Here is a 24,721-nt window from a genome sequence, read left to right on the forward strand (position 1 = left end):
AGTACTAGAAGACTGGAGACTTTTAAATAGAAGTAAATTACAAATTTGCATACCTGACCATTTGATTGGGGGTAAAAAAGGAGTTCCCCTTTAATTCCCAGGCGTCTGGAGAACTGATACAATCAGCATCCTCTCCGCTGCTCCACAAGCAGTGACGGGGGAGAGTAGACGCACGAGCCGCCTCCCTGAAGCTGCCGCAGCAATGGGCCCTGCTGGCTGCGTCTCTGATCCGGAGGGATAGGAGCAGAACTTTGTATTATACAATGATTAAACACAGAAGAGAAATCTCCTTTATTATCAGGGAAAATCCACATCACTCATCCATTCACCCACAGAGTGTTTCATCCCATTGCCTCCAGTGCAGGCCCGTCCACCAGGGCGGCAGTATGGAGAAGGCAGACGGGCGTCACACACATTCAAGTTACTTCAGTCGCTTCCCTAGGCCCAGAGTCCATTTAGAGTCTCGGCTGTGCAGCCATCAGATGGAGGGAGCTGGAGAGTCTCTGCAGATGGCGGCTGGAGCCTTCTACACCCTCTCGTCTTAGCGCCAGGCCCGGTTCAGGAGTTTTACTTGTGCCAGTCTCTTGGTGATCATTGTGGCAAAGACCAGGCCGATGAGCACGCTGCTGATCAGCATGTAGTCGTAGTCGTCTTTCAAAACATCAAACTGCTTGGAGGGGTAGACGCGAGTCTGATAGATGTCCAGTCCATAGGCCACAACCTGCAGGGAGAGAGGAGCGTTATACCCTGCTGCACTGACCCCTGTGACCTCCCCTGAGACCCCACGTCCACAGCACTCACCAGACAGGTGGATTCCAGGCCCGACGGCGCCGTGTAAATCCCCCTCATCCTGGACACGGTCTGGTTGTAGTTTATAAAGCGCTCAGCGTGAATCTGAATATCAGGCGTGTAAGGAATCAGGTTCTCCTCTCTGCAAAATGACAACAAAAATGATGGATCCAGGTCTGAAAGGGTCAATTGTGACAGTAAGTGTTATCAGGGGCACATAGTCCCCCATCCCTGTCACAGGGCACTGTACCACCATGATGCACCATCTTACCTTGTATGCTCTGTTGGGATTTCAGGCCGACGGGGGTCCAATAAAGCCTTAGGAAGAGAGAGGATGGCTCCTGATGGGAGGCCAACTGAGGAAATCAACCAGAGAGGAGCGTCACTTACTACCTGCTAAGAAGCAACGACCGCAGAGAAGAGGAACACTGACAACAGCGAGTAGGGTGTATAAGCCATGCACGACACTGGTGCCAGGAGTCACCATACTGACACCAGGAGCTGTACGTATACACTGACCTAAGGCAATGATGGGGTGGGGGTGGCGCTATACTCACTGAGGATGTGGCGGCTGGTGATGCCCCGCTCGGTGATTGTCGATTGCATGGCGCGGATGGAGGAGGGGAAGATGTAGGACTGCTGCAGGACATGTGGCAGGTGCGGCCTGTCCAGGGAGCTGAAGCTGGTGCTGTTATACTGCTCGGTGCCCTCGTACAGCTCCAGGACGCTGAGCTCGTTGCGCCGAGCCTTGCTGTTCCAATACTGGTACTGAATGGGGAGACATGGAGATGTCCATTGTACTGGGTAGGTGTATAGGGGATAACCAAGAAGGGGGAGCAGTAGACAGCAGATCTTACCACCACCCAGTTCTCAGAGTGCACAAGGTGGACGGGACCTTTGGCTTTCCTCTGCACGGATGAGTGGATAATGCGTCCTGTCACTCCATCAATCAGGTAGATTCCTATGAAGCAGCGGTCGGGATGGGTGTCCGTACTCTCCGTGACCAATGCCAACAAGTTGGGGTTCAAGTACTACAAAAAGAAAACATCCAGATCATCAAGGGGCATCATATCCCCCTATAAGGCTAGTCTGCTATAGTATGGGGGCTGCTGGCTCTCTTTACCTTGTACAGGACACTGCGGTCACCCATGACTCGCCCCTGGGAGTGGACATGCTCATTGGAACGCTTCCCCCTCACCACTGTGATCCTCTGGAGTTCAGGGGGGAGCAGAATCTCCCAGATCTCCTCTGTGGAAAGATCCTGCAAGAGGAAGAAGAAAAAGAAGGGCCCATGTTGGAGGGGACACCAGAAGAAACGGGACAAACCCCCAGTGCGGTCCCATAGGTCATCACCTTGTGTAGGCGAAGTCCGGTGAGCTTCCCTTTCTCCGAGTCCACCAGATAGAAGAAGATGGAGGACGACACATCCTGCAGCTGCTGCAGAATGTACTTTGTGGATGGAAAGGTGATGACCTGGAGAGCAGAGAACACATTGCTGTTTGACAATCATATCACCCAGCTTTCCTACAGTCCTGAGCGGCACCTGACTCCAGGAAAGCTGAGTGATATCTGAATGTAAGCTGTATGGTGGACATGTTAGTTGTCACCCGGCTTTCCTACAGTCCTGAGCGGCAACTGACTCCAGGAAAGCTGAGTGATATCTGAATGTAAGCTGTATGGTGGACATGTTAGTTGTCACCCGGCTTTCCTACAGTCCTGAGCGGCACCTGACTCCAGGAAAGCTGAGTGATATCTGAATCATGAAAACACTGACATGATTGTCCTCCCTCCATCCGGCCTCACCTTATGCTGATCATCCAGGAGGAGCAGCACTTTGGCGTAGTCATGATCCATTATAGGGAGCAGTAGGGATTGGAGGATGGGTCTCTGCAGAGGTGGAGGGGCCATTTGGCTCAGCTTCCCAAAGATAGGGTTAAAGACATAGATGGAGGTCATGGCTGTTTTCTGGAAAACAAAGATTATTTTTCTATAACAAATGATAAAAGTGACAATTAGGATTAGGTAGAATTATATACAACCAAACACGTACAGATGTAGCAGAGCTGACAACTGCATTGACCCAAGGTGCATCACTGAAACGCTGAGGTAACTCAAAGCAGCAATGAGCGCACCTTCTATCAGCTCTGCTGCTCCTGCCTGTATGCAGGGCCTTGTCCTCACCTTGTCCTTCACCAGCAGGGTGCACTGAGGGGGGTGAGGGAAGTGCGCCGTCGTTCTCTGTACCACCAGCTTGAAGGAGGCGGCGGGCCGAACCCCTGGCAGGTAAAACTTCCACAGGATGCTGCCGGAGCTGCTCTCTATCCCAAAGAGCTGCAGGGAAGGAGGAGAATGTCTCCAATAAAGATACATACATCATTGTATAAGGGAACGCTTTGGGTTTCACTATGTGGACAATTTCAAGATCTGAGCCGCAGCTGGGCATGTGCGACCGGCAAGACTGGGCATGTGCGATTGGCAAGCTGAACTACAGGTCATAGTCAGGGCCGTATTAACAGCTGCTGCTGCTGCCCTAGGCACAAAACCTGAAGACGCCCCAGCGTGGGGGAGCGTGGTTTTGGCCACATGCATTTCTTTACTTGTAAAAACATTGAATCACATTTTCATGGTTTTTAATTCCTTATAACATAAATTTCCACATTGAATCAATGATTAGAGGCGTCTGCATGTTGTCTGTTGGAATTCTCACCACAGGATTGGTCGATTGGTAGGTAATAGCTCCAGGCTTCACAGCCATCGCAGGCCTGAACATACCTCCCCCACCCCTACCCCCCTCAAAAAGTCACCAGATTTACTGGCAAGTCTGACCAGGAGGTAGGAGACTAAAAAAAAAAAAAAAAAAAAAAAAAAGTAGTTTTTTCCCACTGCTCCCTGGTGCTGCCCCCCTGCAAGGTGCTGCCCTAGGCCGGACCACGGGTGCCTAGTGGTAAATACGGCCCTGGTCATAGTGATCAGGTGAGAAACGAAGGAGAAGAGTAAATCACTATATGTATGGAGAACTTTCACTTTGCATCAGATGTGCTATGTAATGGAACAGCCCTTTAATCATTGGGATCCATGTATCCATGGCCTCAGGTCAGATTTCCCCAGGTAAGGCCGCACCCCGCAGAGCCCTCACCTTCCCAGAAGAGGTCACCAAGACCATCATCTTCTGCAGGTTGAAGTCGTCTCTGGCCAGCGTGTCGATGTTGATCTCATTGCGGATCTGGCTGCGCGGCTTCCGTGCGTCACAGAACATCTTCCATAGGTGAGCGCTCCAGGACTGCAGCAGGATCAGCTGTGAGGACAGACGCTTAAACACCATTCCCAGAAGGCCGTCTGATCAGGGGACAGAAACATGGAGGGGAGAGTAAGAGATGAGCGGCACACTAAGGACTGGAGGGGGTGAGAGGAGGATCCATCATAGCATCAGCCAGGGCTCCCTCATCTGTAGTGGCTGCAAATCTACAACTCCCATGAAGACATGTGACCGATCTATGCGCCCAAGTGTGATAGCTGAAAGTCGCTACTGGATACAGCGCATAGGAATGGTTTCACCTACATGCCAGTAATATGAATTGGTACCCACACTCTCTCAATGCAGAAGCTGTACTTCTACAACGTGCCAAGGGCACAAAATGGAGCAGAACAGGCAAGATCCTTTCTGCTCTCTGGACAACCACTTTAAGGCTTCTTTCACTTTAAAGGGGTAGTTCATTAAAAAAAAAAAAAAAAAAAGGACAAATCAACTGGTGTCATAAAGTGCCAGACATCTTTAAGTTACTTCTATTAAAAAATCTCCAGTCTTTCAGTACTTGTCAATTGCTCTATGTCCTGCAGGAAGTGGTGTATTCTCTTCAGTCTGACACACTGCTCTCTGCTGCCACCTCTGTCCATGTCAGGAACTGTCCAGAGCAGCAGAAAATCCTCATAGAACCTTTCCTGCTCTCCAGACTGGAGAGAATACACCACTTCCTGTAGGACATACAGCAGCTGATAAGTACTGGAAGACTTGAGATTTTTTTTTAATAGAAGTAAATTACAAATGCATGTCACTTTCTGGCACCAGTTGATGTGAAAGACTTTTTTTTTGGTGAACAACCCCTTTAATCTATGGGGTATCTGTCCCCTGTGAAAGTCACCATAACCCTGTTTTCTTTGTAGGATTTCTATAAGATTCTTTTATGTGGGGGAAAAAGAATATCCCCGATAACCTGCTGATATGTCCCTTTTTGTGCACTGGTTGCCGAGGATGAAGGACACTTTCTTACGCTCATCCTTGGTGCCATTTCCATGTAGTTTGTTCAGGCTAATCGAGCAGTTTAGAGCACTCGGGGGGTCAATCCTCCCCAGAGCACCGATCTGGCCTGCTCCACTGACGTACATAAGGGCAGTGGATCGGTTCACTGGGGGCGGGACTACCACCGCAGAGCACTGGTCTGGCCAGCTTCCTTGATGTACATTAGGAGGGCCAGGTCGGGGGCGGATCCGTGCACTGGGGGCAGTAGTCCCAGCCTCAATGCTCCAAACCACCCCATTAGCCTAAAACTGCATGAAAACGGCAGCGAGGATGAAGGCAAGAAAATTCCCTATATCCTTAGCCCCCCTGCACTAAAGTGCCACATGAGCAGATTGGATCCGTCTAACCTGGTCATGGTTTCCCTTAAATAAGAAAGATTTTGTAGATTTGCTTTTACATATGAGTGTTACCTTGTATAGCTGGATCCAGGGAAGCATGAGAAAAGGAAAAGAAAATTCCTTAAAACAGATACTTCAAGTGAAATCAGAAAGTAAAGGGCAGCCAGACAGATATCCGAGCCCCTCACAGCCCCAGTGCTGCCCCCGCTGAGGCCTGTACCTGCTTTCTTCCCAAATTCTCCTTCTAGCTCAGCCTGGGCCCCGGTCAGCGGCAAATCAACCATCTCCATAGTGATGACATCGGCCAATGATTCCTCTCGCAGCCACAAGGTCTTGCCTGATGGTCGCACAGAAACAGAAGTTACTATTAGACTATAATCTGCTATACACGACTCCTACGAGGGATGTGATGATATACAATAAGCATGGAGTCCAGACTCACCCGGCTGGTGCAGGAACAGGAGCTGGTTGTCTTCAGTCTGCACCAGAGCTCGATAGCCCACAGAGTCATCCTTCTTCAGGAACAGCTGGAGATACAACTAAAGCACAAAGGAAGCCAGGTTAGAGGATGAATGCAGCATATAGCGGAGAGGCAAAGCAATGGCGGCACTCACCGCGTCAGGCTTCACACAGCTCTGCTCCAGAGTGAAGGTCATGGTGGTGTCCAGGAGCCTGCGGCCGCTGTCCGCCATGTACAGGCTGATGGTGAAGGTCTGTCCGGGACACGACCAGGCGTCCTGCAGAGACCACACATCGTACTACAGGCTGCAGCGAGTATTATATATTACATGTTATTATATGTATTATAAAGGTGCAGTTACCTCCGAGCAGCTCAGTCCGGAAGGATTCTCCACTTCTGGGACTTTCTGTTTTGTAGAAGACAAAGGGTTAAATAACATAAGATGATCTCACCTGTAACTCATACTATGGGCACTAGTGTACACAGCGCACTCACCGCATCCGTCTTACACTGCAGAACTGCAGCCACAGACTTGTCACCAGTGGAAGCAAATGTGACCAGATAAGCCTAGAAAAAGAGAGAAAGGTTACACAGCTTGCCAGGAAATCGCTGCCATCAGCCCAAGACTGACCCGCTCTGCCCTTCCAGTCCTATAACAGGCACATGATGAGCAGCAGCTGTGATGTGTTATAATTGGGGGCGCTGTTGTATAAAAGCTTATGAGAAATAGTCCCAGGTGAAAAACGGTACTGCTAGTTATCAGCTTAAAGGGGTACTCGAATTATTTTTTTTTCTTTCAAATCAACTGGGGTCAGAAAATTATATAGATTTGTAATTTACTACTATTTAAAAACCTCCAGTCTTCCAGTACTTATCAGCTGCTGTATGTCCTGCAGAAAGTGGTGTATTCTCTCCAATCTGACACGGTGCTCTCTGCTGCCACCTCTGTCCATGTCAGGAACTGTTCAGAGCAGGAGAGGTTTTCTATGGGGATTTGCTGCTGCTCTGGACAGTTCCTGACATGGACAGAGGTGGCAGCAGAGAGCAACGTGTCAGACTGGAGAGAATACACCACTTCCTGCAGGACATACAGCAGCTGATAAGAACTGGAAGACTGGAGGTTTTTAAATAGTAGTAAATTACAAATCTATTACTTTCTGACCCCAGCTGATTTGAAAATATATTTTTTTTCCACTGGAGTATCCCTTTAAAGGAGAAGTCTACCGGCATAAAAAAAAATTAAAAAAAGCTGAAAGGCAGTGGGAATGCAGTAAAAAAACCAAGAATACCTGTCCTTGTGCCCTGTAGCGACTCTCCCGGGTCCAGCTGACTGCCTCCTGCAGCTCTTCCAGCTGTAACATCATGTACCTGGCCGGGAGGGACATTGGCAATCGCTAAGCCGGGCCGTGATGTTGTAGCTGGAAGAGGCAGGCACAAAATGACAGCTGGCGGCCATCAGCGGGACTGGCGCCACAGAGGCAGGTAAGTATACATTGTTTATTAATTTCTCGCACCCCCCACTGGCCTGCCTGTTTTTAATTTTCATGGGACTTCCCATCTAACACTATATGGGGGTCCAGAGGTGACCTGGCCCAAACTGAAAGCCTCCCAGATCCCAAAAGATCCCTATGAATTCAGCAGTTCAGGTCATTAGATTGGCAGTCAGACTCAGGTACATGGGATACTGGTATAGAGTAGGAGAGAAAGGGGGGGGCCTCACCTGAGAGAAGTCCCGCAGTGGAGTGAGGATGCCATCTCTGTACTGCATTAGAAGGAAGCGTCTTGGAGAGATCTGGAGGAAGAACTGTGGCTGGGTTGGTCCGGTTGTAGTATGTGGAGCCGTTACAACGCTGAGCTCAGTGATGTCATCGATGGCCTCAACACCTAGAGCCTAAAATAACATAACAGAGGTCATCACCGAAACACCAGCCGCCATGTACCATACAGAGGAGCCTAACATAACATAACACAGCAGCCGCCATGTACCATACAGAGGAGCCTAACATAACACAGCAGCCGCCATGTACCATACAGAGGAGCCTAACATAACATAACACAGCAACATCACCGAGACACCAGCCGCCATGTACCATACAGAGGAGCTTAACATAACATAACACAGCAACATCACCGAGACACCAGCCGCCATGTACCATACAGAGGAGCCTAACATAACAGCGGTATCACCGAAACACCAGCCGCCATGTACCATACAGAGGAGCCTAACATAACACAGCGGTATCACCACAACACCAGCCGCCATGTACCATACAGAGGAGCCTAACATAACACACCAGCCGCCATGTACCATACAGAGGAGCCTAACATAACATAACACAGCAACATCACCCACACACCAGCCGCCATGTACCATACAGAGGAGCCTAACATAACATAACACAGCAGCCGCCATGTACCATACAGAGGAGCCTAACATAACATAACACAGCAGCCGCCATGTACCATACAGAGGAGCCTAACATAACACAGCGGCATCACCCACACACCAGCCGCCATGTACCATACAGAGGAGCCTAACATAACACAGCGGCATCACCGACACACCAGCCGCCATGTACCATACAGAGAAGCCTAACATAACATAACACAGCAGCCGCCATGTACCATACAGAGGAGCCTAACATAACAGCGGCATCACCGACACACCAGCCGCCATGTACCATACAGAGGAGCCTAACATAATACAGTGGCATCACCGACACAACAGCCGCCATGTACCATACAGAGGAGCCTAACATAACATAACAGCGACATCACCGACACACCAGACACCATGTACCATACAGAGGAGCCTAACATAACATAACAGCGACATCACCGACACACCAGACACCATGTACCATACAGAGGAACCTAACATAATACAGTGGCATCACCGACACACCAGCCGCCATGTACCATACAGAGGAGCCTAACATCACACAGCTGTATCACCACAACACCAGCCGCCATGTACCATACAGAGGAGCCTAACATCACAGTGGCATCACCGAAACACCAGCCGCCATGTACCATACAGAGGAGCCTAACATAACATAACACAGCAGCCGCCATGTACCATACAGAGGAGCCTAACATAACACAGCGGCAACACCGACACACCAGCCGCCATGTACCATACAGAGAAGCCTAACATAACAGCGACATCACCGACACACCAGCCGCCATGTACCATACAGAGGAACCTAACATAATACAGTGGCATCACCGACACACCAGCCGCCATGTACCATACAGAGGAGCCTAACATAACATAACACAGCGGCATCACCCACACACCAGCCGCCATGTACCATACAGAGGAGCCTAACATAACAGCGGCATCACCGACACACCAGCCGCCATGTACCATACAGAGGAGCCTAACATAACATAACACAGCAGCATCACCCACACACCAGCCGCCATGTACCATACAGAGGAGCCTAACATAACACAGCGGCATCACCCACACACCAGCCGCCATGTACCATACAGAGGAGCCTAACATAACATAACACAGTGGCATCACCCACACACCAGCCGCCATGTACCATACAGAGTAGGCCGAACTATCACCGCACAGTTACATACTGTACACGATCATCTTTAACACTATATAGTCTGGCACATATATACAGGAAGCTGTTGTTCTAATTTCAGGCTGGAAAGAAGATGTCTGCATTGTTCACACAATGTGAGGCTGTGCTGGTGAAGGGATGTATCTGACCTGCAGGTGATGCTGGGTGGTCTCCTCTCCAGTCAGCAGAGACAAGGTATGGAGGGAGGTGGTGACAGTATCCACACACACCAGGACACTCTCTGAGATGACCCCACATGTCCCCTGTAGGGTATTGAGCCAGTGAGCAGGCACCTGCACCTGTGAAGACACCATAGAGAGTGGTCAGGTTCCAACATGACCTCCAGGGTGACTGCTGGCTGCTGACTGTCTCTAGCTCACCTGTTGACTGATGGATCCGTCCTCCACGCTAAACGTCAGGATCCGGATGTGATCATGGGGGACAATCCCAACTACGTATACCACTCCTTTATAGGCGGAGTGCAGCAGCTGGTACTGCACCGAGCCGCTGGGGGGAGAAACGCAAGAGTGGAAACATCAACCACAACTACCCTGATAATGGCGCCTCCTACTGGTTTAGGGGAGAAGTCGAGGAGATGTTAGAAACTAAAAGATGCCTATAAACAACAATGATTGTCACAGGGGGAGGGGGGGCAGTCTAAGGAATATTGTCTCCATGTAAGAGAACCCCCGTGCAGGTACATACTACAACTACATCCCTTCTAATGGAGGCCCAGGGCTCGTACCTGTCTGGCAGAGGTTCAGACCATTTCTGGTGCCCATTGGACAGATAATGAAGAGACAACGCCGAGTTCTTCAGCACCGCAATGTACCGGGCCGTGTCCTGAGATCCAACAAAACCGGCTGCCTGAAAGCTACAGAGACACGAGACAGAAACACGTGAGAGGAACAGCAAAGAGCGGAGCCTGCTGATCCCAGGATGAGGTCTGAGACGGGATGGGGGCGCTGCGTCAGGCTCCGGCATACAATCAGCTAACAGATAACCGTACAGAAAGCTCTGCATGGAACATCTGTCCTTTACATGAAGCAGAAAACTTGACGGACCCCAGGAAAGTTAAAGGGCTCTATTGGGCTCTGTTCCTGTCAGCTGATGCTGAGGTCTATTTATCTGTTTGAAGGGGCTGCAAGCCGGTAAGGCTGGGTTCACACTACGTTTTTGTAATGCATTTTTTTCATCCATTTTTTGCAAAAAACTGATGCAACTGTGTGCATCCGCTTTGATCCGTTTTTCCATTGACTCTCATTATAAAAAAAGGGGATCAAAACAGATCAGTTTTTTTTAACGTACACAAATACGTAGTTGACCTCATTTTTGTGTCTGTTAAATAAAAATGGATGTTTTCTTTTTTATAATGGAAGTCAATGGAAAAACGGATCAAAACGGATGCACACAGATGCATCAGTTTTTTCCATCAGTTTTTCGCAAAACCCGGATTGCAAAAACGTAGTGTGAATCCAGCCTGAGCTGAGCCATACCCGACTACAGAGCTCACAAAGCTGATACAGATCTTATAGTAACTATGTGGTATAGCCAAATCTTCCCGGGTCACAGCTTCTTACCTGCCGGGCTCTAGAAGGGCTTCCCAATTCAGACCCCCAATGTTCACCTCCCAGGAACGTAAAACACGACCACCAGAGACAGTGATGGCATCTGAAAAAGAAGGCGCTGTGATCGGCTGTGTTCTAATGTAAGTACAAATATATATATATATATATATATATATATATATATATATATATGGGCAAATAAGATTGTTCTGAATAAAATAAGAAGTGGCATGAGTAGGGTAGCGCACGGATTGGCTGCCCGCCGGGAGGCCCCGAAGCATGTCACTTCTCTCGGCGGATAGCGGAATACGACAGCCCACAGAATGGTGTCTATGGAGCCGGTGGAAAGGCGCGAATTCCGTAGTGTGAACCCACCCTAACTTTTGATATGTTGCTGCCCATGGTGAGACTAACAATTCCTTCCATACTTGCTATTATCTATTCAGTCTCCTTCCCCCAGTTCTCAGCTGCTGCTTTCTACTGAACACACAAACATCTGTGTGTGAGCTGCTCTATCCTTCTCCACTCTCTGAGACAACTGCTGTAAACAAGACCCTGCAGGCTGTATCTGCAACTTTGTAGCTCCTTTGTTATGCTGGGAGGGGTAATCACAGCGAGTTCAACAGTTACCTGACCTCAGTATATCCCTCCCAGCATTATAAAGAAGCTACAATGTTGCAAACACAGCCTGCCAGGGACTTGTTCACGTCAGCTGTCTCAGAAGGGAGGCTCTTTCAGCAGACAGCAGCAGCTGAAAACTGGGGGAAGGAGACTGAATAGATGTTAACAAAAAGTATGGAATGAACTGTTGTTCTCCATGGGCAGCAACATATCAAAAGTGGAATACCCCTTTAAGACTATCGATGTGGTGAGAAGTGGTACAGCAGCCTCGAGGAGGCCTCATCAAAGGGAAACTGTCAGCATTCAGGACAGTAAGGAAACAAATAGAATAATGCACGACATTCCAAAATGGAGCAATGTCCTCATATCCTTTACTATACACAGCAGCCATTCTGAAGAAGCAGGACTGCAGTATAAAGCAAGGAGGGCTGAGCGATGAAGCCTGAGCTTTCTTCCAGACTCCAATAGACAATGCAGCGGAGCGGTCACTACGCAGCGCACACTCACCTTGTCCATACATGAGCAGTGCGTCCACCGCACCTTCTGCTGTGTCCTTATCGATGTGACGCCATACTGTAACAGAGAGCGACATTCAGTGACATCACAAACACCACCATGGTGGAGGGATAAAAGACGAGGTACTCACAGATGTCGCCGGTGCGAGAGTTCAGAGCTACAATAATGTTCTTCTCGGTGGCGGCGATGAGTTTCTTGGCTCCTTGTCCGGACTCCAGAGAAGCGAACTTCAGCCGTCCGACATACTGCTGCCGCCTGCAACGCAAAGGAGAGGGGGACGTAACCCAGAGGAGGGGGGCGTCACCACGAGGAGAAGGGGGACGGCAGCCAGAGGGGGGCGTCAGCGGAGAGGAGGGGGACGGCAGCCCGAAGGGAGGGGGACATGAACCAGAGGGGAGGGGGGGAGGGGTGTCACCATGAGGAGGAGGGAGGGGCGTCAGCAGACATTCACTGCAAGACCCCCCCCTCATTTATCACTGCCCCCACATACAGGGCCCATCCCCCAGCCGTGCCCCCCAACATACAGTGCCCATCCCCCAGCCGTGCCCCCCAACATACAGTGCCCATCCCCCAGCCGTGCCCCCCACATACAGGGCCCATCCCCCAGCCGTGCCCCCCACATACAGGGCCCATCCCCCAGCCGTGCCCCCCACATACAGGGCCCATCCCCCAGCCGTGCCCCCCACATACAGGGCCCATCCCCCAGCCGTGACCCCCACATACAGGGCCCATCCCCCAGCCGTGCCCCCCACATACAGGGCCCATCCCCCAGCCGTGCCCCCCAACATACAGTGCCCATCCCCCAGCCGTGCCCCCCACATACAGGGCCCATCCCCCAGCCGTGCCCCCCACATACAGGGCCCATCCCCCAGCCGTGCCCCCCACATACAGGGCCCATCCCCCAGCCGTGCCCCCCACATACAGGGCCCATCCCCCAGCCGTGACCCGCCACATACAGGGCCCATCCCCCAGCCGTGCCCCCCACATACAGGGCCCATCCCCCATGACGTCATGCCACACTAATAACCGGGGAGGGGGGCGCGCTATGACGTGTGTGTTACCGGCCTGATCCTCATCCACCACATATGACCGGAGGAGGAGAGCGGCCAGGACCGGGCTGTGTGGAGCTCTCCCCCGGGCACAGTTCTCCCCCTCCGCCCCGCACTCACCAGTCAAACTTCCCCACTTGATCCTCATAGACGGCGGCGCCGAGAGACACAGAGAGCAGCAGCAGCCCGAGCCGAGCCAGAGCCGCCATGACAGCGAGAGGACGGCCGCTCCTCCAGAACACCACAAAGAGCCGGGCAAGGGATAGAGCGTCCCCTCTACACCATAGAGATGAGCTGAACCTGAGGGAATCCGCGGATAGAGCGTATACAGAGCGAGAGGACGGCCGCTCCTCCAGAACACCACAAAGAGCTCGGCCGGAGATAGAGCGCCCCCTTTACACCATAGAGATGAGCTGAAAGCTGAGAGGACCTGAGGATAGACAGAATGCAGTAAACCATAGAGTTGAAGCAGCGCTGCCTGAGCGTCTATCTACCATAGAGAATCCCATTACGATGTCATATAGAGATTTACAGTATTTAATATGTAATTATACGTAGTAGTAGAGGACGGTAAATCGGTGAGAGCGCGGGGACACCGGCGGGTTGCGGTCCCTGCAGGCAGTGAAGTAGACAGCTGCCAATCCCATGATGCAGCGCGCAGCCCGGGGTCCTCCCACTCCTCCAGCCTGAGCTCCACGTGACTGAGAGCAGAGAACCGAGATGCCGAAATCCAAGCGCGACAAGAAGGGTGAGCGGGGCCCCTGAGGGCCACAGGCCGGTAACGCCTCAGCCCGGTAACCGTGTGTGACTGGACTCCTCTGCTTCTCCACAGTGTCCCTGACCAAGACCGCCAAGAAGGGGCTGCAGGTGAAGCAGAGCCTGATAGAGGAGGTGAGGAGCCGGGGACTACAAGGCCCAGCAGTCACATGGGGCCTCATAGCAGCTGTATACAGCTGAGGGTCTGTTACAGTGTACAGGATCCCAGCAGTGCTGTATACAGCTGAGGGTCTGTTACACTGTGTAGGATCCCAGCAGTGCTGTATACAGCTGAGGGTCTGTTACACTGTGTAGGATCCCAGCAGTGCTGTATACAGCTGAGGGTCTGTTACACTGTGTAGGATCCCAGCAGTGCTGTATATAGCTGAGGGTCTGTTACAGTGTGCAGGATCCCAGCAGTGCTGTATACAGCTGAGGGTCTGTTACACTGTGTAGGATCCCAGCAGTGCTGTATACAGCTGAGGGTCTGTTACAGTGTGTAGGATCCCAGCAGTGCTGTATACAGCTGAGGGTCTGTTACACTGTGTAGGATCCCAGCAGTGCTGTATACAGCTGAGGGTCTGTTACAGTGTGTAGGATCCCAGCAGTGCTGTATACAGCTGAGGGTCTGTTACACTGTGTAGGATCCCAGCAGTGCTGTATATAGCTGAGGGTCTGTTACAGTGTGTAGGATCCCAGCAGTGCTGTATACAGCTGAGGGTCTGTTACACTGTGTAGGATCCCAGCAGTGCTGTATACAGCTGAGGGTCTGTTACACTGTGTAGGATCCCAGCAGTGCTGTATACAGCTGAGGGTCTGTTACAGTGTAGGATCCCAGCAGTGCTGTATACAGCTGAGGGTCTGTTACAGTGTGTAGGATCCCAGCAGTGCTGTATACAGCTGAGGGTCTGTTACAGTGTACAGGATCCCAGCAGTGCTGTATACAGCTGAGGGTCTGTTACAGTGTAGGATCCCAGCAGTGCTGTATACAGCTGAGGGTCTGTTACACTGTGTAGGATCCCAGCAGTGCTGTATACAGCTGAGGGTCTGTTACAGTGTGTAGGATCCCAGCAGTGCTGTATACAGCTGAGGGTCTGTTACAGTGTGTAGGATCCCAGCAGTGCTGTATACAGCTGAGGGTCTGTTACAGTGTGTAGGATCCCAGCAGTGCTGTATACAGCTGAGGGTCTGTTACACTGTGTAGGATCCCAGCAGTGCTGTATACAGCTGAGGGTCTGTTACAGTGTACAGGATCCCAGCAGTGCTGTATATAGCTGAGGGTCTGTTACAGTGTGTAGGATCCCAGCAGTGCTGTATACAGCTGAGGGTCTGTTACACTGTGTAGGATCCCAGCAGTGCTGTATACAGCTGAGGGTCTGTTACAGTGTGTAGGATCCCAGCAGTGCTGTATATAGCTGAGGGTCTGTTACAGTGTAGGATCCCAGCAGTGCTGTATACAGCTGAGGGTCTGTTACAGTGTAGGATCCCAGCAGTGCTGTATACAGCTGAGGGTCTGTTACAGTGTGTAGGATCCCAGCAGTGCTGTATACAGCTGAGGGTCTGTTACAGTGTGTAGGATCCCAGCAGTGCTGTATACAGCTGAGGGTCTGTTACACTGTGTAGGATCCCAGCAGTGCTGTATACAGCTGAGGGTCTGTTACACTGTGTAGGATCCCAGCAGTGCTGTATACAGCTGAGGGTCTGTTACACTGTGTAGGATCCCAGCAGTGCTGTATACAGCTGAGGGTCTGTTACAGTGTAGGATCCCAGCAGTGCTGTATACAGCTGAGGGTCTGTTACAGTGTGTAGGATCCCAGCAGTGCTGTATACAGCTGAGGGTCTGTTACAGTGTGTAGGATCCCAGCAGTGCTGTATACAGCTGAGGGTCTGTTACAGTGTAGGATCCCAGCAGTGCTGTATACAGCTGAGGGTCTGTTACAGTGTAGGATCCCAGCAGTGCTGTATACAGCTGAGGGTCTGTTACAGTGTGTAGGATCCCAGCAGTGCTGTATACAGCTGAGGGTCTGTTACAGTGTGTAGGATCCCAGCAGTGCTGTATACAGCTGAGGGTCTGTTACAGTGTGTAGGATCCCAGCAGTGCTGTATACAGCTGAGGGTCTGTTACACTGTGTAGGATCCCAGCAGTGCTGTATACAGCTGAGGGTCTGTTACAGTGTAGGATCCCAGCAGTGCTGTATACAGCTGAGGGTCTATTACAGTGTGTAGGATCCCAGCAGTGCTGTATACAGCTGAGGGTCTGTTACAGTGTGTAGGATCCCAGCAGTGCTGTGTACAGCTGAGGGTCTGTTACACTGTGCAGGATCCCAGCAGTGCTGTATACAGCTGAGGGTCTGTTACAGTGTGTAGGATCCCAGCAGTGCTGTATACAGCTGAGGGTCTGTTACAGTGTGTAGGATCCCAGCAGTGCTGTATACAGCTGAGGGTCTGTTACACTGTGTAGGATCCCAGCAGTGCTGTATACAGCTGAGGGTCTGTTACACTGTGTAGGATCCCAGCAGTGCTGTATACAGCTGAGGGTCTGTTACACTGTGTAGGATCCCAGCAGTGCTGTATACAGCTGAGGGTTTGTTACAGTGTGTAGGATCCCAGCAGTGCTGTATACAGCTGAGGGTCTGTTACACTGTGTAGGATCCCAGCAGTGCTGTATACAGCTGAGGGTCTGTTACAGTGTACAGGATCCCAGCAGTGCTGTATACAGCTGAGGGTCTGTTACAGTGTACAGGATCCCAGCAGTGCTGTATACAGCTGAGGGTCTGTTACAGTGTATAGAATCCCAGCAGTGCTGTATACAGCTGAGGGTCTGTTACAGTTTGTCAGTCTGGGGTCACTTGATCAGCTGTGAGGAGTTTCAGATCAGGATGAGTGTTCTCATTGTACTGGAGTTCCCCTTTAAGGATAATCTTTCTATCTTTTCCAGCTGCGGAAATGTGTGGACACCTACAAGTATGTGTTTGTTCTGTCCGTGGAGAACATGAGGAACAACAAGCTGAAGGACGTCCGCAACGCCTGGAAACACAGCCGGTAGGTCCTCATCCATCGCCACCTCCATGGCATGTAAAGGGTTAATATCTGGCAAGTCCCTGCAGAGTGCTGGTGCCTCTCGTCTCTCCCTCCAGGTTATTCTTCGGGAAGAACAAGGTGATGACTGTGGCTCTGGGGAAGGACCCGTGCGATGAGTATAAGGATAATCTCCACAAGGTGAGGATGTGTGCGGAGTCGCTCCTTACACCGCCCCCCCCCCCCCCCCCCCCCCCCCCCCCCCCCCCCCCCCCCCCCCCCCCCCCCCCCGGGATCAGTCACAGCATTCTCTCCTCTTTTCTTCTAGTTGTGCAAATGTCTTAAAGGAGAAGTCGGGATCCTGTTCACCAATCGCACAGAGAAAGAAGTGAAAGAGTAAGAGCCTGTGTTGTGTTCCGTCAGGCAGGATTCTCCTATAGGAAGCAGCGGGGCTCCCCCATATAGTCTGAGAACTATGTATACCACCTCCCTGATACACATTAGAAAAGCAGGCTTAAAGGGGAAGTGCATGGCTGTGTGTTGTAAGGCTAAATTACCACTATGACTTCATTGTCCCAAGTTGCTGTTATATTAAAGGGGTACTCTAACATTTTTTTTTCTGTCAAATCAGCTGGTGTCAGAAAGTTTTATATAGATTTGTAATTTACTTGTATTACAAAATCTCCATTCTTCCAGTACTTATCAGCTGCTGTATGTCCTGCAGGAAGTGGTGTATTCTCTCCAGTCTGACACAGTGCTCTCTGCTGCCACCTCTGTCCATGTCAGGAACTGTACAGAGCAGCAGCAAATCCCCATAGAAAACCTCTCCTGCTCTGGACAGTTCCTGACATGGACAGAGGTGGCAGCAGAGAGCACTGTGTAAGACTGGAGAGAATAAACCAGTTTCTGCAGGACATACAGCAGCTGATAAGTACTGGAAGATAGGAGATTATTAAATAGAAATAAATTACAAATCTGTATAATTTTGACCTCTATTGATTTTAAAGAAAACCTTTTTTGCCTGCGTTTCCCTTTAACCATTGTACCACTACCAGTTATTGTGATTGCATGAGTTCTGGTCCCCTAGTTTTTCTGCTGGAGCTCCCAGCTTTCCCTGTCTCCTGAATGGCACATCTGTCTACATACACTCCTCCCTCCATTAGGGGACGTTGGATTATCAGGTAGTTTGGCCGTTCAGGAGGCTGGGAAGTGGCTGAGAGCAGGTGTGTAAGGTGTGTCCTTCAGAGAGAGGATGAAGCGTCTGATCACTACTGATCACTGTCTGCTCTGTACATCACACTGTACTCCGTGAAACTAAGAGCAGCAGCTCTGGAGCACAAACTGCTGCCCTAAGGTTTGGCTGGATCCTCATGTTATCCGCTTGTTGGAGGGGTTGTTGTTTTGCGTTGCTGTGGTTGCGGACGTTGTTGACCCCTGCACGTGTCTTCACAGATGGTTCGATCAGTTCAAGGAAACTGACTTTGCCCGGGCCGGGAACAAGGCCACCTATGGGGTGGTCCTAGACGAGGGACCCCTGGAGCAGTTCACACACTCCATGGAGCCGCAGTTACGGCAGCTGGGTCTGCCCACCGCTCTGAAGAAAGGTCCGTACTTCTCTCTCTGTACTTCTCTACCAATTTAAAGGGGTTGTCTGTATTACCTAATAGGATGTAGTGGGGGTAATGGGGTCTCTGTGACCCCAGACTGGAAGCCGCCAGCAGTGGGGATGACAGTGGCGGAAGGGGAACATTGTACAAACCGTGTGGCCACACGTCATCAGGGTGGTCCCCGACAGCTTCTCCTCACCCCACCTGTCTTGTATGATGGTTCTCCCCTGGTCTCTACATAGCGACTGATCTATCAGTCAAGACCAGCAGGGTGAAGAGGAGCCACCAAGCACCATCCTGATGATTTGAGGTTCAGGCAGCATGAATTTACAGATTCCCTTTAAAGGGTTTGTCCAGGCTTAAAGGGGCACTTCAGCTAATTTATTTTTTCCTTTTTCAAATTGACTGGTGTCAGAAAGTTATATAGATTTGTAGATTGCTTCTATTTAAAAATATCTTCCAGTACTTATCAGCTGCTGAATGTCCTGCAGGAAGTGGTGTATTCTCTCCAGTCTGACACAGTGCTCTCTGCTGCCACCTCTGTCCATGTCAGGAACTGTCCAGAGCAGCAGCAAATCCCCATAGAAAACCTCTCCTGCTCTGGACAGTTCCTGACATGGACAGAGGTGGCAGCAAAGAGCGCCGTGTCACACTGGAGAGAATACATCACTTCCTGCAGGACATACAGCAGCTGATAAGTACTGGAAGACTGGGGATTTTCAAAGATAATTAAATTACATATCTGTTTACATTTCTGACACCAGTTGATTTGAAAGAAAAAAAAAATGCTGGAGTACCCCTTTAAAAAAAAAAACCATGGCCATTTTCTTCCAGAAACAGCAGCTCTCCTTTCCTCAGTTTGGGTGTTTTGTAGCTCACTGCCATTGAATTGAATGGAGCTGAACTGTAATACCACACACAACCTGAGTACAGAGGTGGCGCTGATATTGCTGTGTTTCTAATCCTTGACAACCCCTTTAAAGTGACTGTACCATCAGGCTGAAGCACTGGAGGCGGCCGTCCCACCCCCAGTGGGAGGAAACCCCCGCACCTCTATGATGTGGATCAATTGACGTTAATGGAACCACTTCTTAGAGGGGCGGGGGTGGTCCGGCCTGATGGTACAGTCCCTTTACCTCCTAGACCTAGGATGACTGTCTGTGATGTCTAGTTGTGCTCTGACGGCTGATTTTGTTACAGTGTATCAGTGGATTGCTGGACACACTGCCTCCACTGATACATTGTAACAAGTTGTCAGCTGTGCGGAGAGGGCAGTCAGGCAGGATATAGAGCTTGCTGTCAGTGGGCGGGATTTGTGTTGACCGTCTCGCTTCCTCTCGCCCTCAGGGGTGGTGACCCTCCTGTCAGATTATGAGGTGTGTAAAGAGGGCGACACCCTGACCCCGGAGCAGGCGCGGATCCTGGTGAGTACGGTTGTCAGTGTTGCAGCTCGTCATCCATGTCGGCCACTCGCCTGACGCTTCTCTTCCTCTTTACAGAAACTCTTTGGGTATCAGATGGCCGAGTTTAAGGTGTCCATAAGATCCATGTGGGTGGCCGAGACCGGAGAGTTCCAGCAGTTTACACAGGAAGATGAGAAGAGCGAAGACGAGATGGAGGAAGAGGAGGAAGCAGAATAAGGTGCAGCTTTACCTCCGGCTCCTCCTCACTGTACAATGACTGACCGCTCCCGGGGCGGAGAGGCCTTACTGTGTTTTAGCAGATGCCACCTGTGCCCACCTGCTCCCGCCTATGCTGCATCTACATCCGAGGAATATGGAGTGACTGCTCAGGAACCCCTCCATTGTGCACTGAGCGTGACCACAACCCTCCCCCACAGTGATCAGTGCACAGAGCCTGACCGCAACCCTCCCCCACAGTGATCAGTGCACAGAGCCTGACCGCAACCCTCCCCCACAGTGATCAGTGCACAGAGCCTGACCGCAACCCTCCCCCACAGTGATCAGTGCACAGAGCCTGACCACAACCCTCCCCCACAGTGATCAGTGCACAGAGCCTGACCACAACCCTCCCCCACAGTGATCAGTGCACAGAGCCTGACCACAACCCTCCCCCACAGTGATCAGTGCACAGAGCCTGACCACAACCCTCCCCCACAGTGATCAGTGCACAGAGCCTGACCACAACCCTCCCCCACAGTGATCAGTGCACAGAGCCTGACCACAACCCTCCCCCACAGTGATCAGTGCACAGAGCCTGACCACAACCCTCCCCCACAGTGATCAGTGCACAGAGCCTGACCACTACCCTCCCCCACAGTGATCAGTGCACAGAGCCTGACCACAATCCTCCAGCAGTGAACGGTGGACATGTCCTGCCCCTTAGAGACACTATAAGGAGCTGTGTCCCATGTGATCACCTAGCAACGTCCGGCCGCACACGTCTCAGTGGGGATCCACCTTACAAGGAGCTTGTAGACTGAGTGGTGGCCATTGTGGTGGGAGGTCCTAACTGCTGCCGATCCTGTTGGGGTGACCTCAGCCGTGTGCTGCCTCCTTATAATGAGACTCCTCCTCTATAACGCCACCGTGCAGCATTCCCCCCCCCCATGTCACCTGACTACAATACACGGACCGGTAATAAATTGGATTGTTTGGAATCGCCGTTCTGTGTTGGCAGCTTTATTTAAAGGGATAATACTGAGACTGATTCTGACATACACGATAGGGCTGGTATGCCCCCATACACATTCATAGGGTAGTTCAGCAAAAAAATCCTTTAAATCAACTGGTGTCAAAGATTTATAATTCTATTGAAAAATCTTCAGTCTTCCAGTACTTAAGAGCTGCTGTATGTCCTGCAGGAAGTTGTGTATTCTCTCCAGTCTGACACAGTGCTCTCTGGTGCCACCTCTGTCCAAAGCAGGAGAGGTTGTCTATTTGCTGCTGCTCTGGACAGCTCCTGACATGGACAGAGGTGGCAGCAGAGAGCACTGTGTCAGACTGCAGCAGCTGATAAGTACTAGAAGACTGGAGATTTTATAATATAAGAAATTTGCAAATCTCTGGCAGCAGTTGATTTGAAAGATTTTTTTTTTTTGTGAACTACACGTAACAGTCTAATATACATGGGGGTCTTTCCAACACTCCGGAGGGGTCAGCCTTAGTGAGTACCAACTGAGTGACCCTCATTCTTGTTGGAGAGGAGTCTGGCAGCAGCTTTCTCTCCTCTCAGAACCCAGGCGGAGTGTTCATGGATGTGGGGGACAATACTCTCTTTCTTGGCGATGATTTGTTGTACATCTGGAACGGCCTCGTTCCCACAGAGGATCAGGCTATGAATCACTGTGAGAAGCCGCAGAGGCATCACCCCAAGGATCCCGCTGCCGCTCATCCTGCCTCACGTCCTAGTAGAAATAGTTTGGACAGTCGTGAGCGACCAGGTTCCAGGCTTCATCAAAGGCGCTGACCACAGGAGGGAGCAGGGGTCCACCCGCCGCCACCGCGTCCAGGTTCTGCACCAGCTGCTCCATACTAGACACCCCCCAAAATCACAGCGTCCCCCTGACTCCCCTAGAAACATATAAAGTGTGATGTTACTGGAGCCGCCAGGAATCACCCAGTACAATGCTGAAATACTCTGTGCTGCTCAGGACACTTGTGGCTTCTCCCACAACTGTCCATGTCACATACAGGGGGATAATAAGTATATAATACACTGCTGTATACCTACACAGAATGGAGAGATATATACACACACTCATAAAGGGGGGGTAATAAGTATATAATACACTGCTGTATACCTACACAGAATGGAGAGCTATATACACACTCATACAGGAGCATAATAAGTATATAATACACTGCTGTATACCTACACGAAATGGAGATATATACACACTCATACAGGAGGGGGATAATAAGTGTATAATACACTGCTGTATACCTACACAGAATGGAGAGCTATATACACACTCATACAGGAGGATAATAAGTATATAATACACTGCTGTATACCTACACAGAATGGAGAGATATATACACACACTCATAAAGGGGGGGGGTAATAAGTATATAATACACTGCTGTATACCTACACGAAATGGAGATATATACACACTCATACAGGAGGGGGATAATAAGTGTATAATACACTGCTGTATACCTACACAGAATGGGGAGATATATACACACACTCATACAGGAGGATAAGTATATAATACACTGCTGTATACCTACACAGAATGGGGAGATATATACACACACATACAGGAGGGGGATAATAAGTATATAATACACTGCTGTATACCTACACAGAATGGAGAGATATATACACACTCATACAGGAGGAGGATAATAAGTATATAATAAACTGCTGTATACCTACACAAAAAGGATATATATACACACTCATACAGGAGGGGGATAATAAGTATATAATACACTGCTGTATACCTACACAGAATGGATAGATATATACACACTCATACAGGAGCATAATAAGTATATAATACACTGCTGTATACCTACACAGAATGGAGAGATATATACACACTCATACAGGAGGAGGATTATAAGTATATAATACACTGCTGTATACCTACACAAAATGGAGATATATACACACTCATACAGGAGGGGGATAATAAGTGTATAATACACTGCTGTATATCTACACAAAATGGAGAGATATACACACACTCATACAGGAGGATAAGTATATAATACACTGCTGTATACCTACACAGAATGGGGAGATATACACAATCATACATGATGGGGATAATAAGTATATAATACACTGCTGTACACCTACACAGAATGGGAAGATATACACAATCATACAGGAGGAGGATAATAAGTATATAATACACTGCTGTATACCTACACAGAATGGAGAGATAAATATACATTCATACAGGGGGGTAATAAGTATATAATACACTGCTGTATACCTACACAAAATGGGGATATATACACACTCATACAGGAGGATAATAAGTATATAATACACTGCTGTATACCTACACAGAATGGAGAGATATATACACACACTCAAAGGGGGGGGTAATAAGTATATAATACACTGCTGTATACCTGTAAATGGATCCTTTTTTTTTTTAACGTACACAAAAGTAGTGTCAGTTACGTTTTTGTGTCCGTCAAAAAAAAAACGAATCCGTTTTGATCCGTTTTTTTTTTACAATGGAAGTCAATGGAAAAACAGATGCACACAAATGCATCCGTTTTTTGCAAAAAATGGATTGCAAAAACGCAGTGTGATCCTAGCTTAATGGTACTTTTACACGGAGCGATAATTCGCCCGATCGCACGATTAACGATTTTGAATGAACGATGTTTTTTTATAACGATCAGCGTTTAGACGGAACGATACATCGTACGGAAAATTAGCTATACGATCGTTTTGTGATCATTTCAGCCTATCGCACACATAGGTGAAATAGTTGAAACAGGTGAATAGTTTACACTGAACGATATGCAAATTTTTTGTGAATGATCAACGATGATTTGAGAACATGTTGAAAGATCAAAATGAATGATTTATCGCTCGTCGTTTGATCGTTCGCTGCGTTTACACGTACGATTATCGTTCGAATTCGATCGTTATCGTGCAAATTCGAACTATAAATTGTTCCGTGTAAAAGGACCATTGGAAAGCTTCTCCTCCTCTACCCTCATTACCTGGATTACCTGCACCTGTGTCATCCAGTTACCTGTATAATAATCACCTGTCCTCAAACTCCAACCTCTCCACCATGGCAAAGACCAAAGAGCTGTCTAAGGACACCAGGGACAACACTGTAGACCTGCACAAGGCTGGGATGGGCTACAGGACAATAAGCAGCAGCTTGGTGAGAAGGCAATAACTAAGGTGCAATTATTAGAAGATGTAAGAAACACAAGATGACTATCACCTTCCTCGGTCTGAGGCTCTATGTGAGATCTCGCCTCATGGGGTAAGGAGGATTCTGATAAAGGTCAGGAGTCAGCCCAGAACTACACGGGAGCACCTGGTCACTGACCTGAAGAGAGTCTCATAGATTACCATTAGTAACACACTACACTGCCATGGATTATAATCCTGCAGGACACACAGGGTCCCTCTGCCCACACCAGCACATGTCCAGGCCCATGTGACG

The 24,721-nt window shown here is 49.7% G+C and overlaps 2 protein-coding genes and 1 pseudogene across 2 annotated transcripts; 1 reads left to right on the top strand and 2 right to left on the bottom strand.

Annotated features, from left to right (window-relative positions):
* Positions 1–267: 267 nt before the first annotated feature.
* On the bottom strand, positions 268–13,518 carry EMC1 (ER membrane protein complex subunit 1). The gene is made up of 23 exons (XM_069949050.1): positions 13,340–13,518; positions 12,301–12,425; positions 12,162–12,227; positions 11,046–11,136; positions 10,211–10,339; positions 9,846–9,972; positions 9,615–9,764; positions 7,605–7,775; positions 6,380–6,451; positions 6,246–6,290; positions 6,039–6,161; positions 5,867–5,963; positions 5,645–5,761; positions 3,926–4,125; positions 2,971–3,120; positions 2,593–2,754; positions 2,143–2,262; positions 1,913–2,050; positions 1,647–1,820; positions 1,347–1,557; positions 1,061–1,145; positions 802–931; positions 268–721 (listed from the first exon to the last, which is right to left on the bottom strand). The coding sequence occupies exons 1-23, from the start codon at positions 13,426–13,428 to the stop codon at positions 542–544; spliced, it is 2,952 nt and encodes a 983-aa protein (XP_069805151.1). The 5' UTR covers positions 13,429–13,518; the 3' UTR covers positions 268–541.
* A 35-nt stretch (positions 13,519–13,553) lies between these two features.
* Positions 13,554–21,164, top strand: MRTO4 (MRT4 homolog, ribosome maturation factor). The gene is made up of 8 exons (XM_069949051.1): positions 13,554–13,967; positions 14,052–14,110; positions 16,914–17,017; positions 17,113–17,194; positions 17,322–17,389; positions 18,446–18,597; positions 19,948–20,024; positions 20,100–21,164. The coding sequence occupies exons 1-8, from the start codon at positions 13,940–13,942 to the stop codon at positions 20,238–20,240; spliced, it is 711 nt and encodes a 236-aa protein (XP_069805152.1). The 5' UTR covers positions 13,554–13,939; the 3' UTR covers positions 20,241–21,164.
* Positions 21,165–21,226: 62 nt separating this feature from the next.
* The window catches only part of LOC138769925 (aflatoxin B1 aldehyde reductase member 4-like), a 32,075-nt pseudogene continuing 28,580 nt past the window's right edge, over positions 21,227–24,721 (bottom strand).

The sequence above is a fragment of the Dendropsophus ebraccatus genome, chromosome 12, assembly GCF_027789765.1.
Source record: "Dendropsophus ebraccatus isolate aDenEbr1 chromosome 12, aDenEbr1.pat, whole genome shotgun sequence".
In the NCBI taxonomy this organism is placed as follows: Eukaryota; Metazoa; Chordata; class Amphibia; order Anura; family Hylidae; genus Dendropsophus; species Dendropsophus ebraccatus.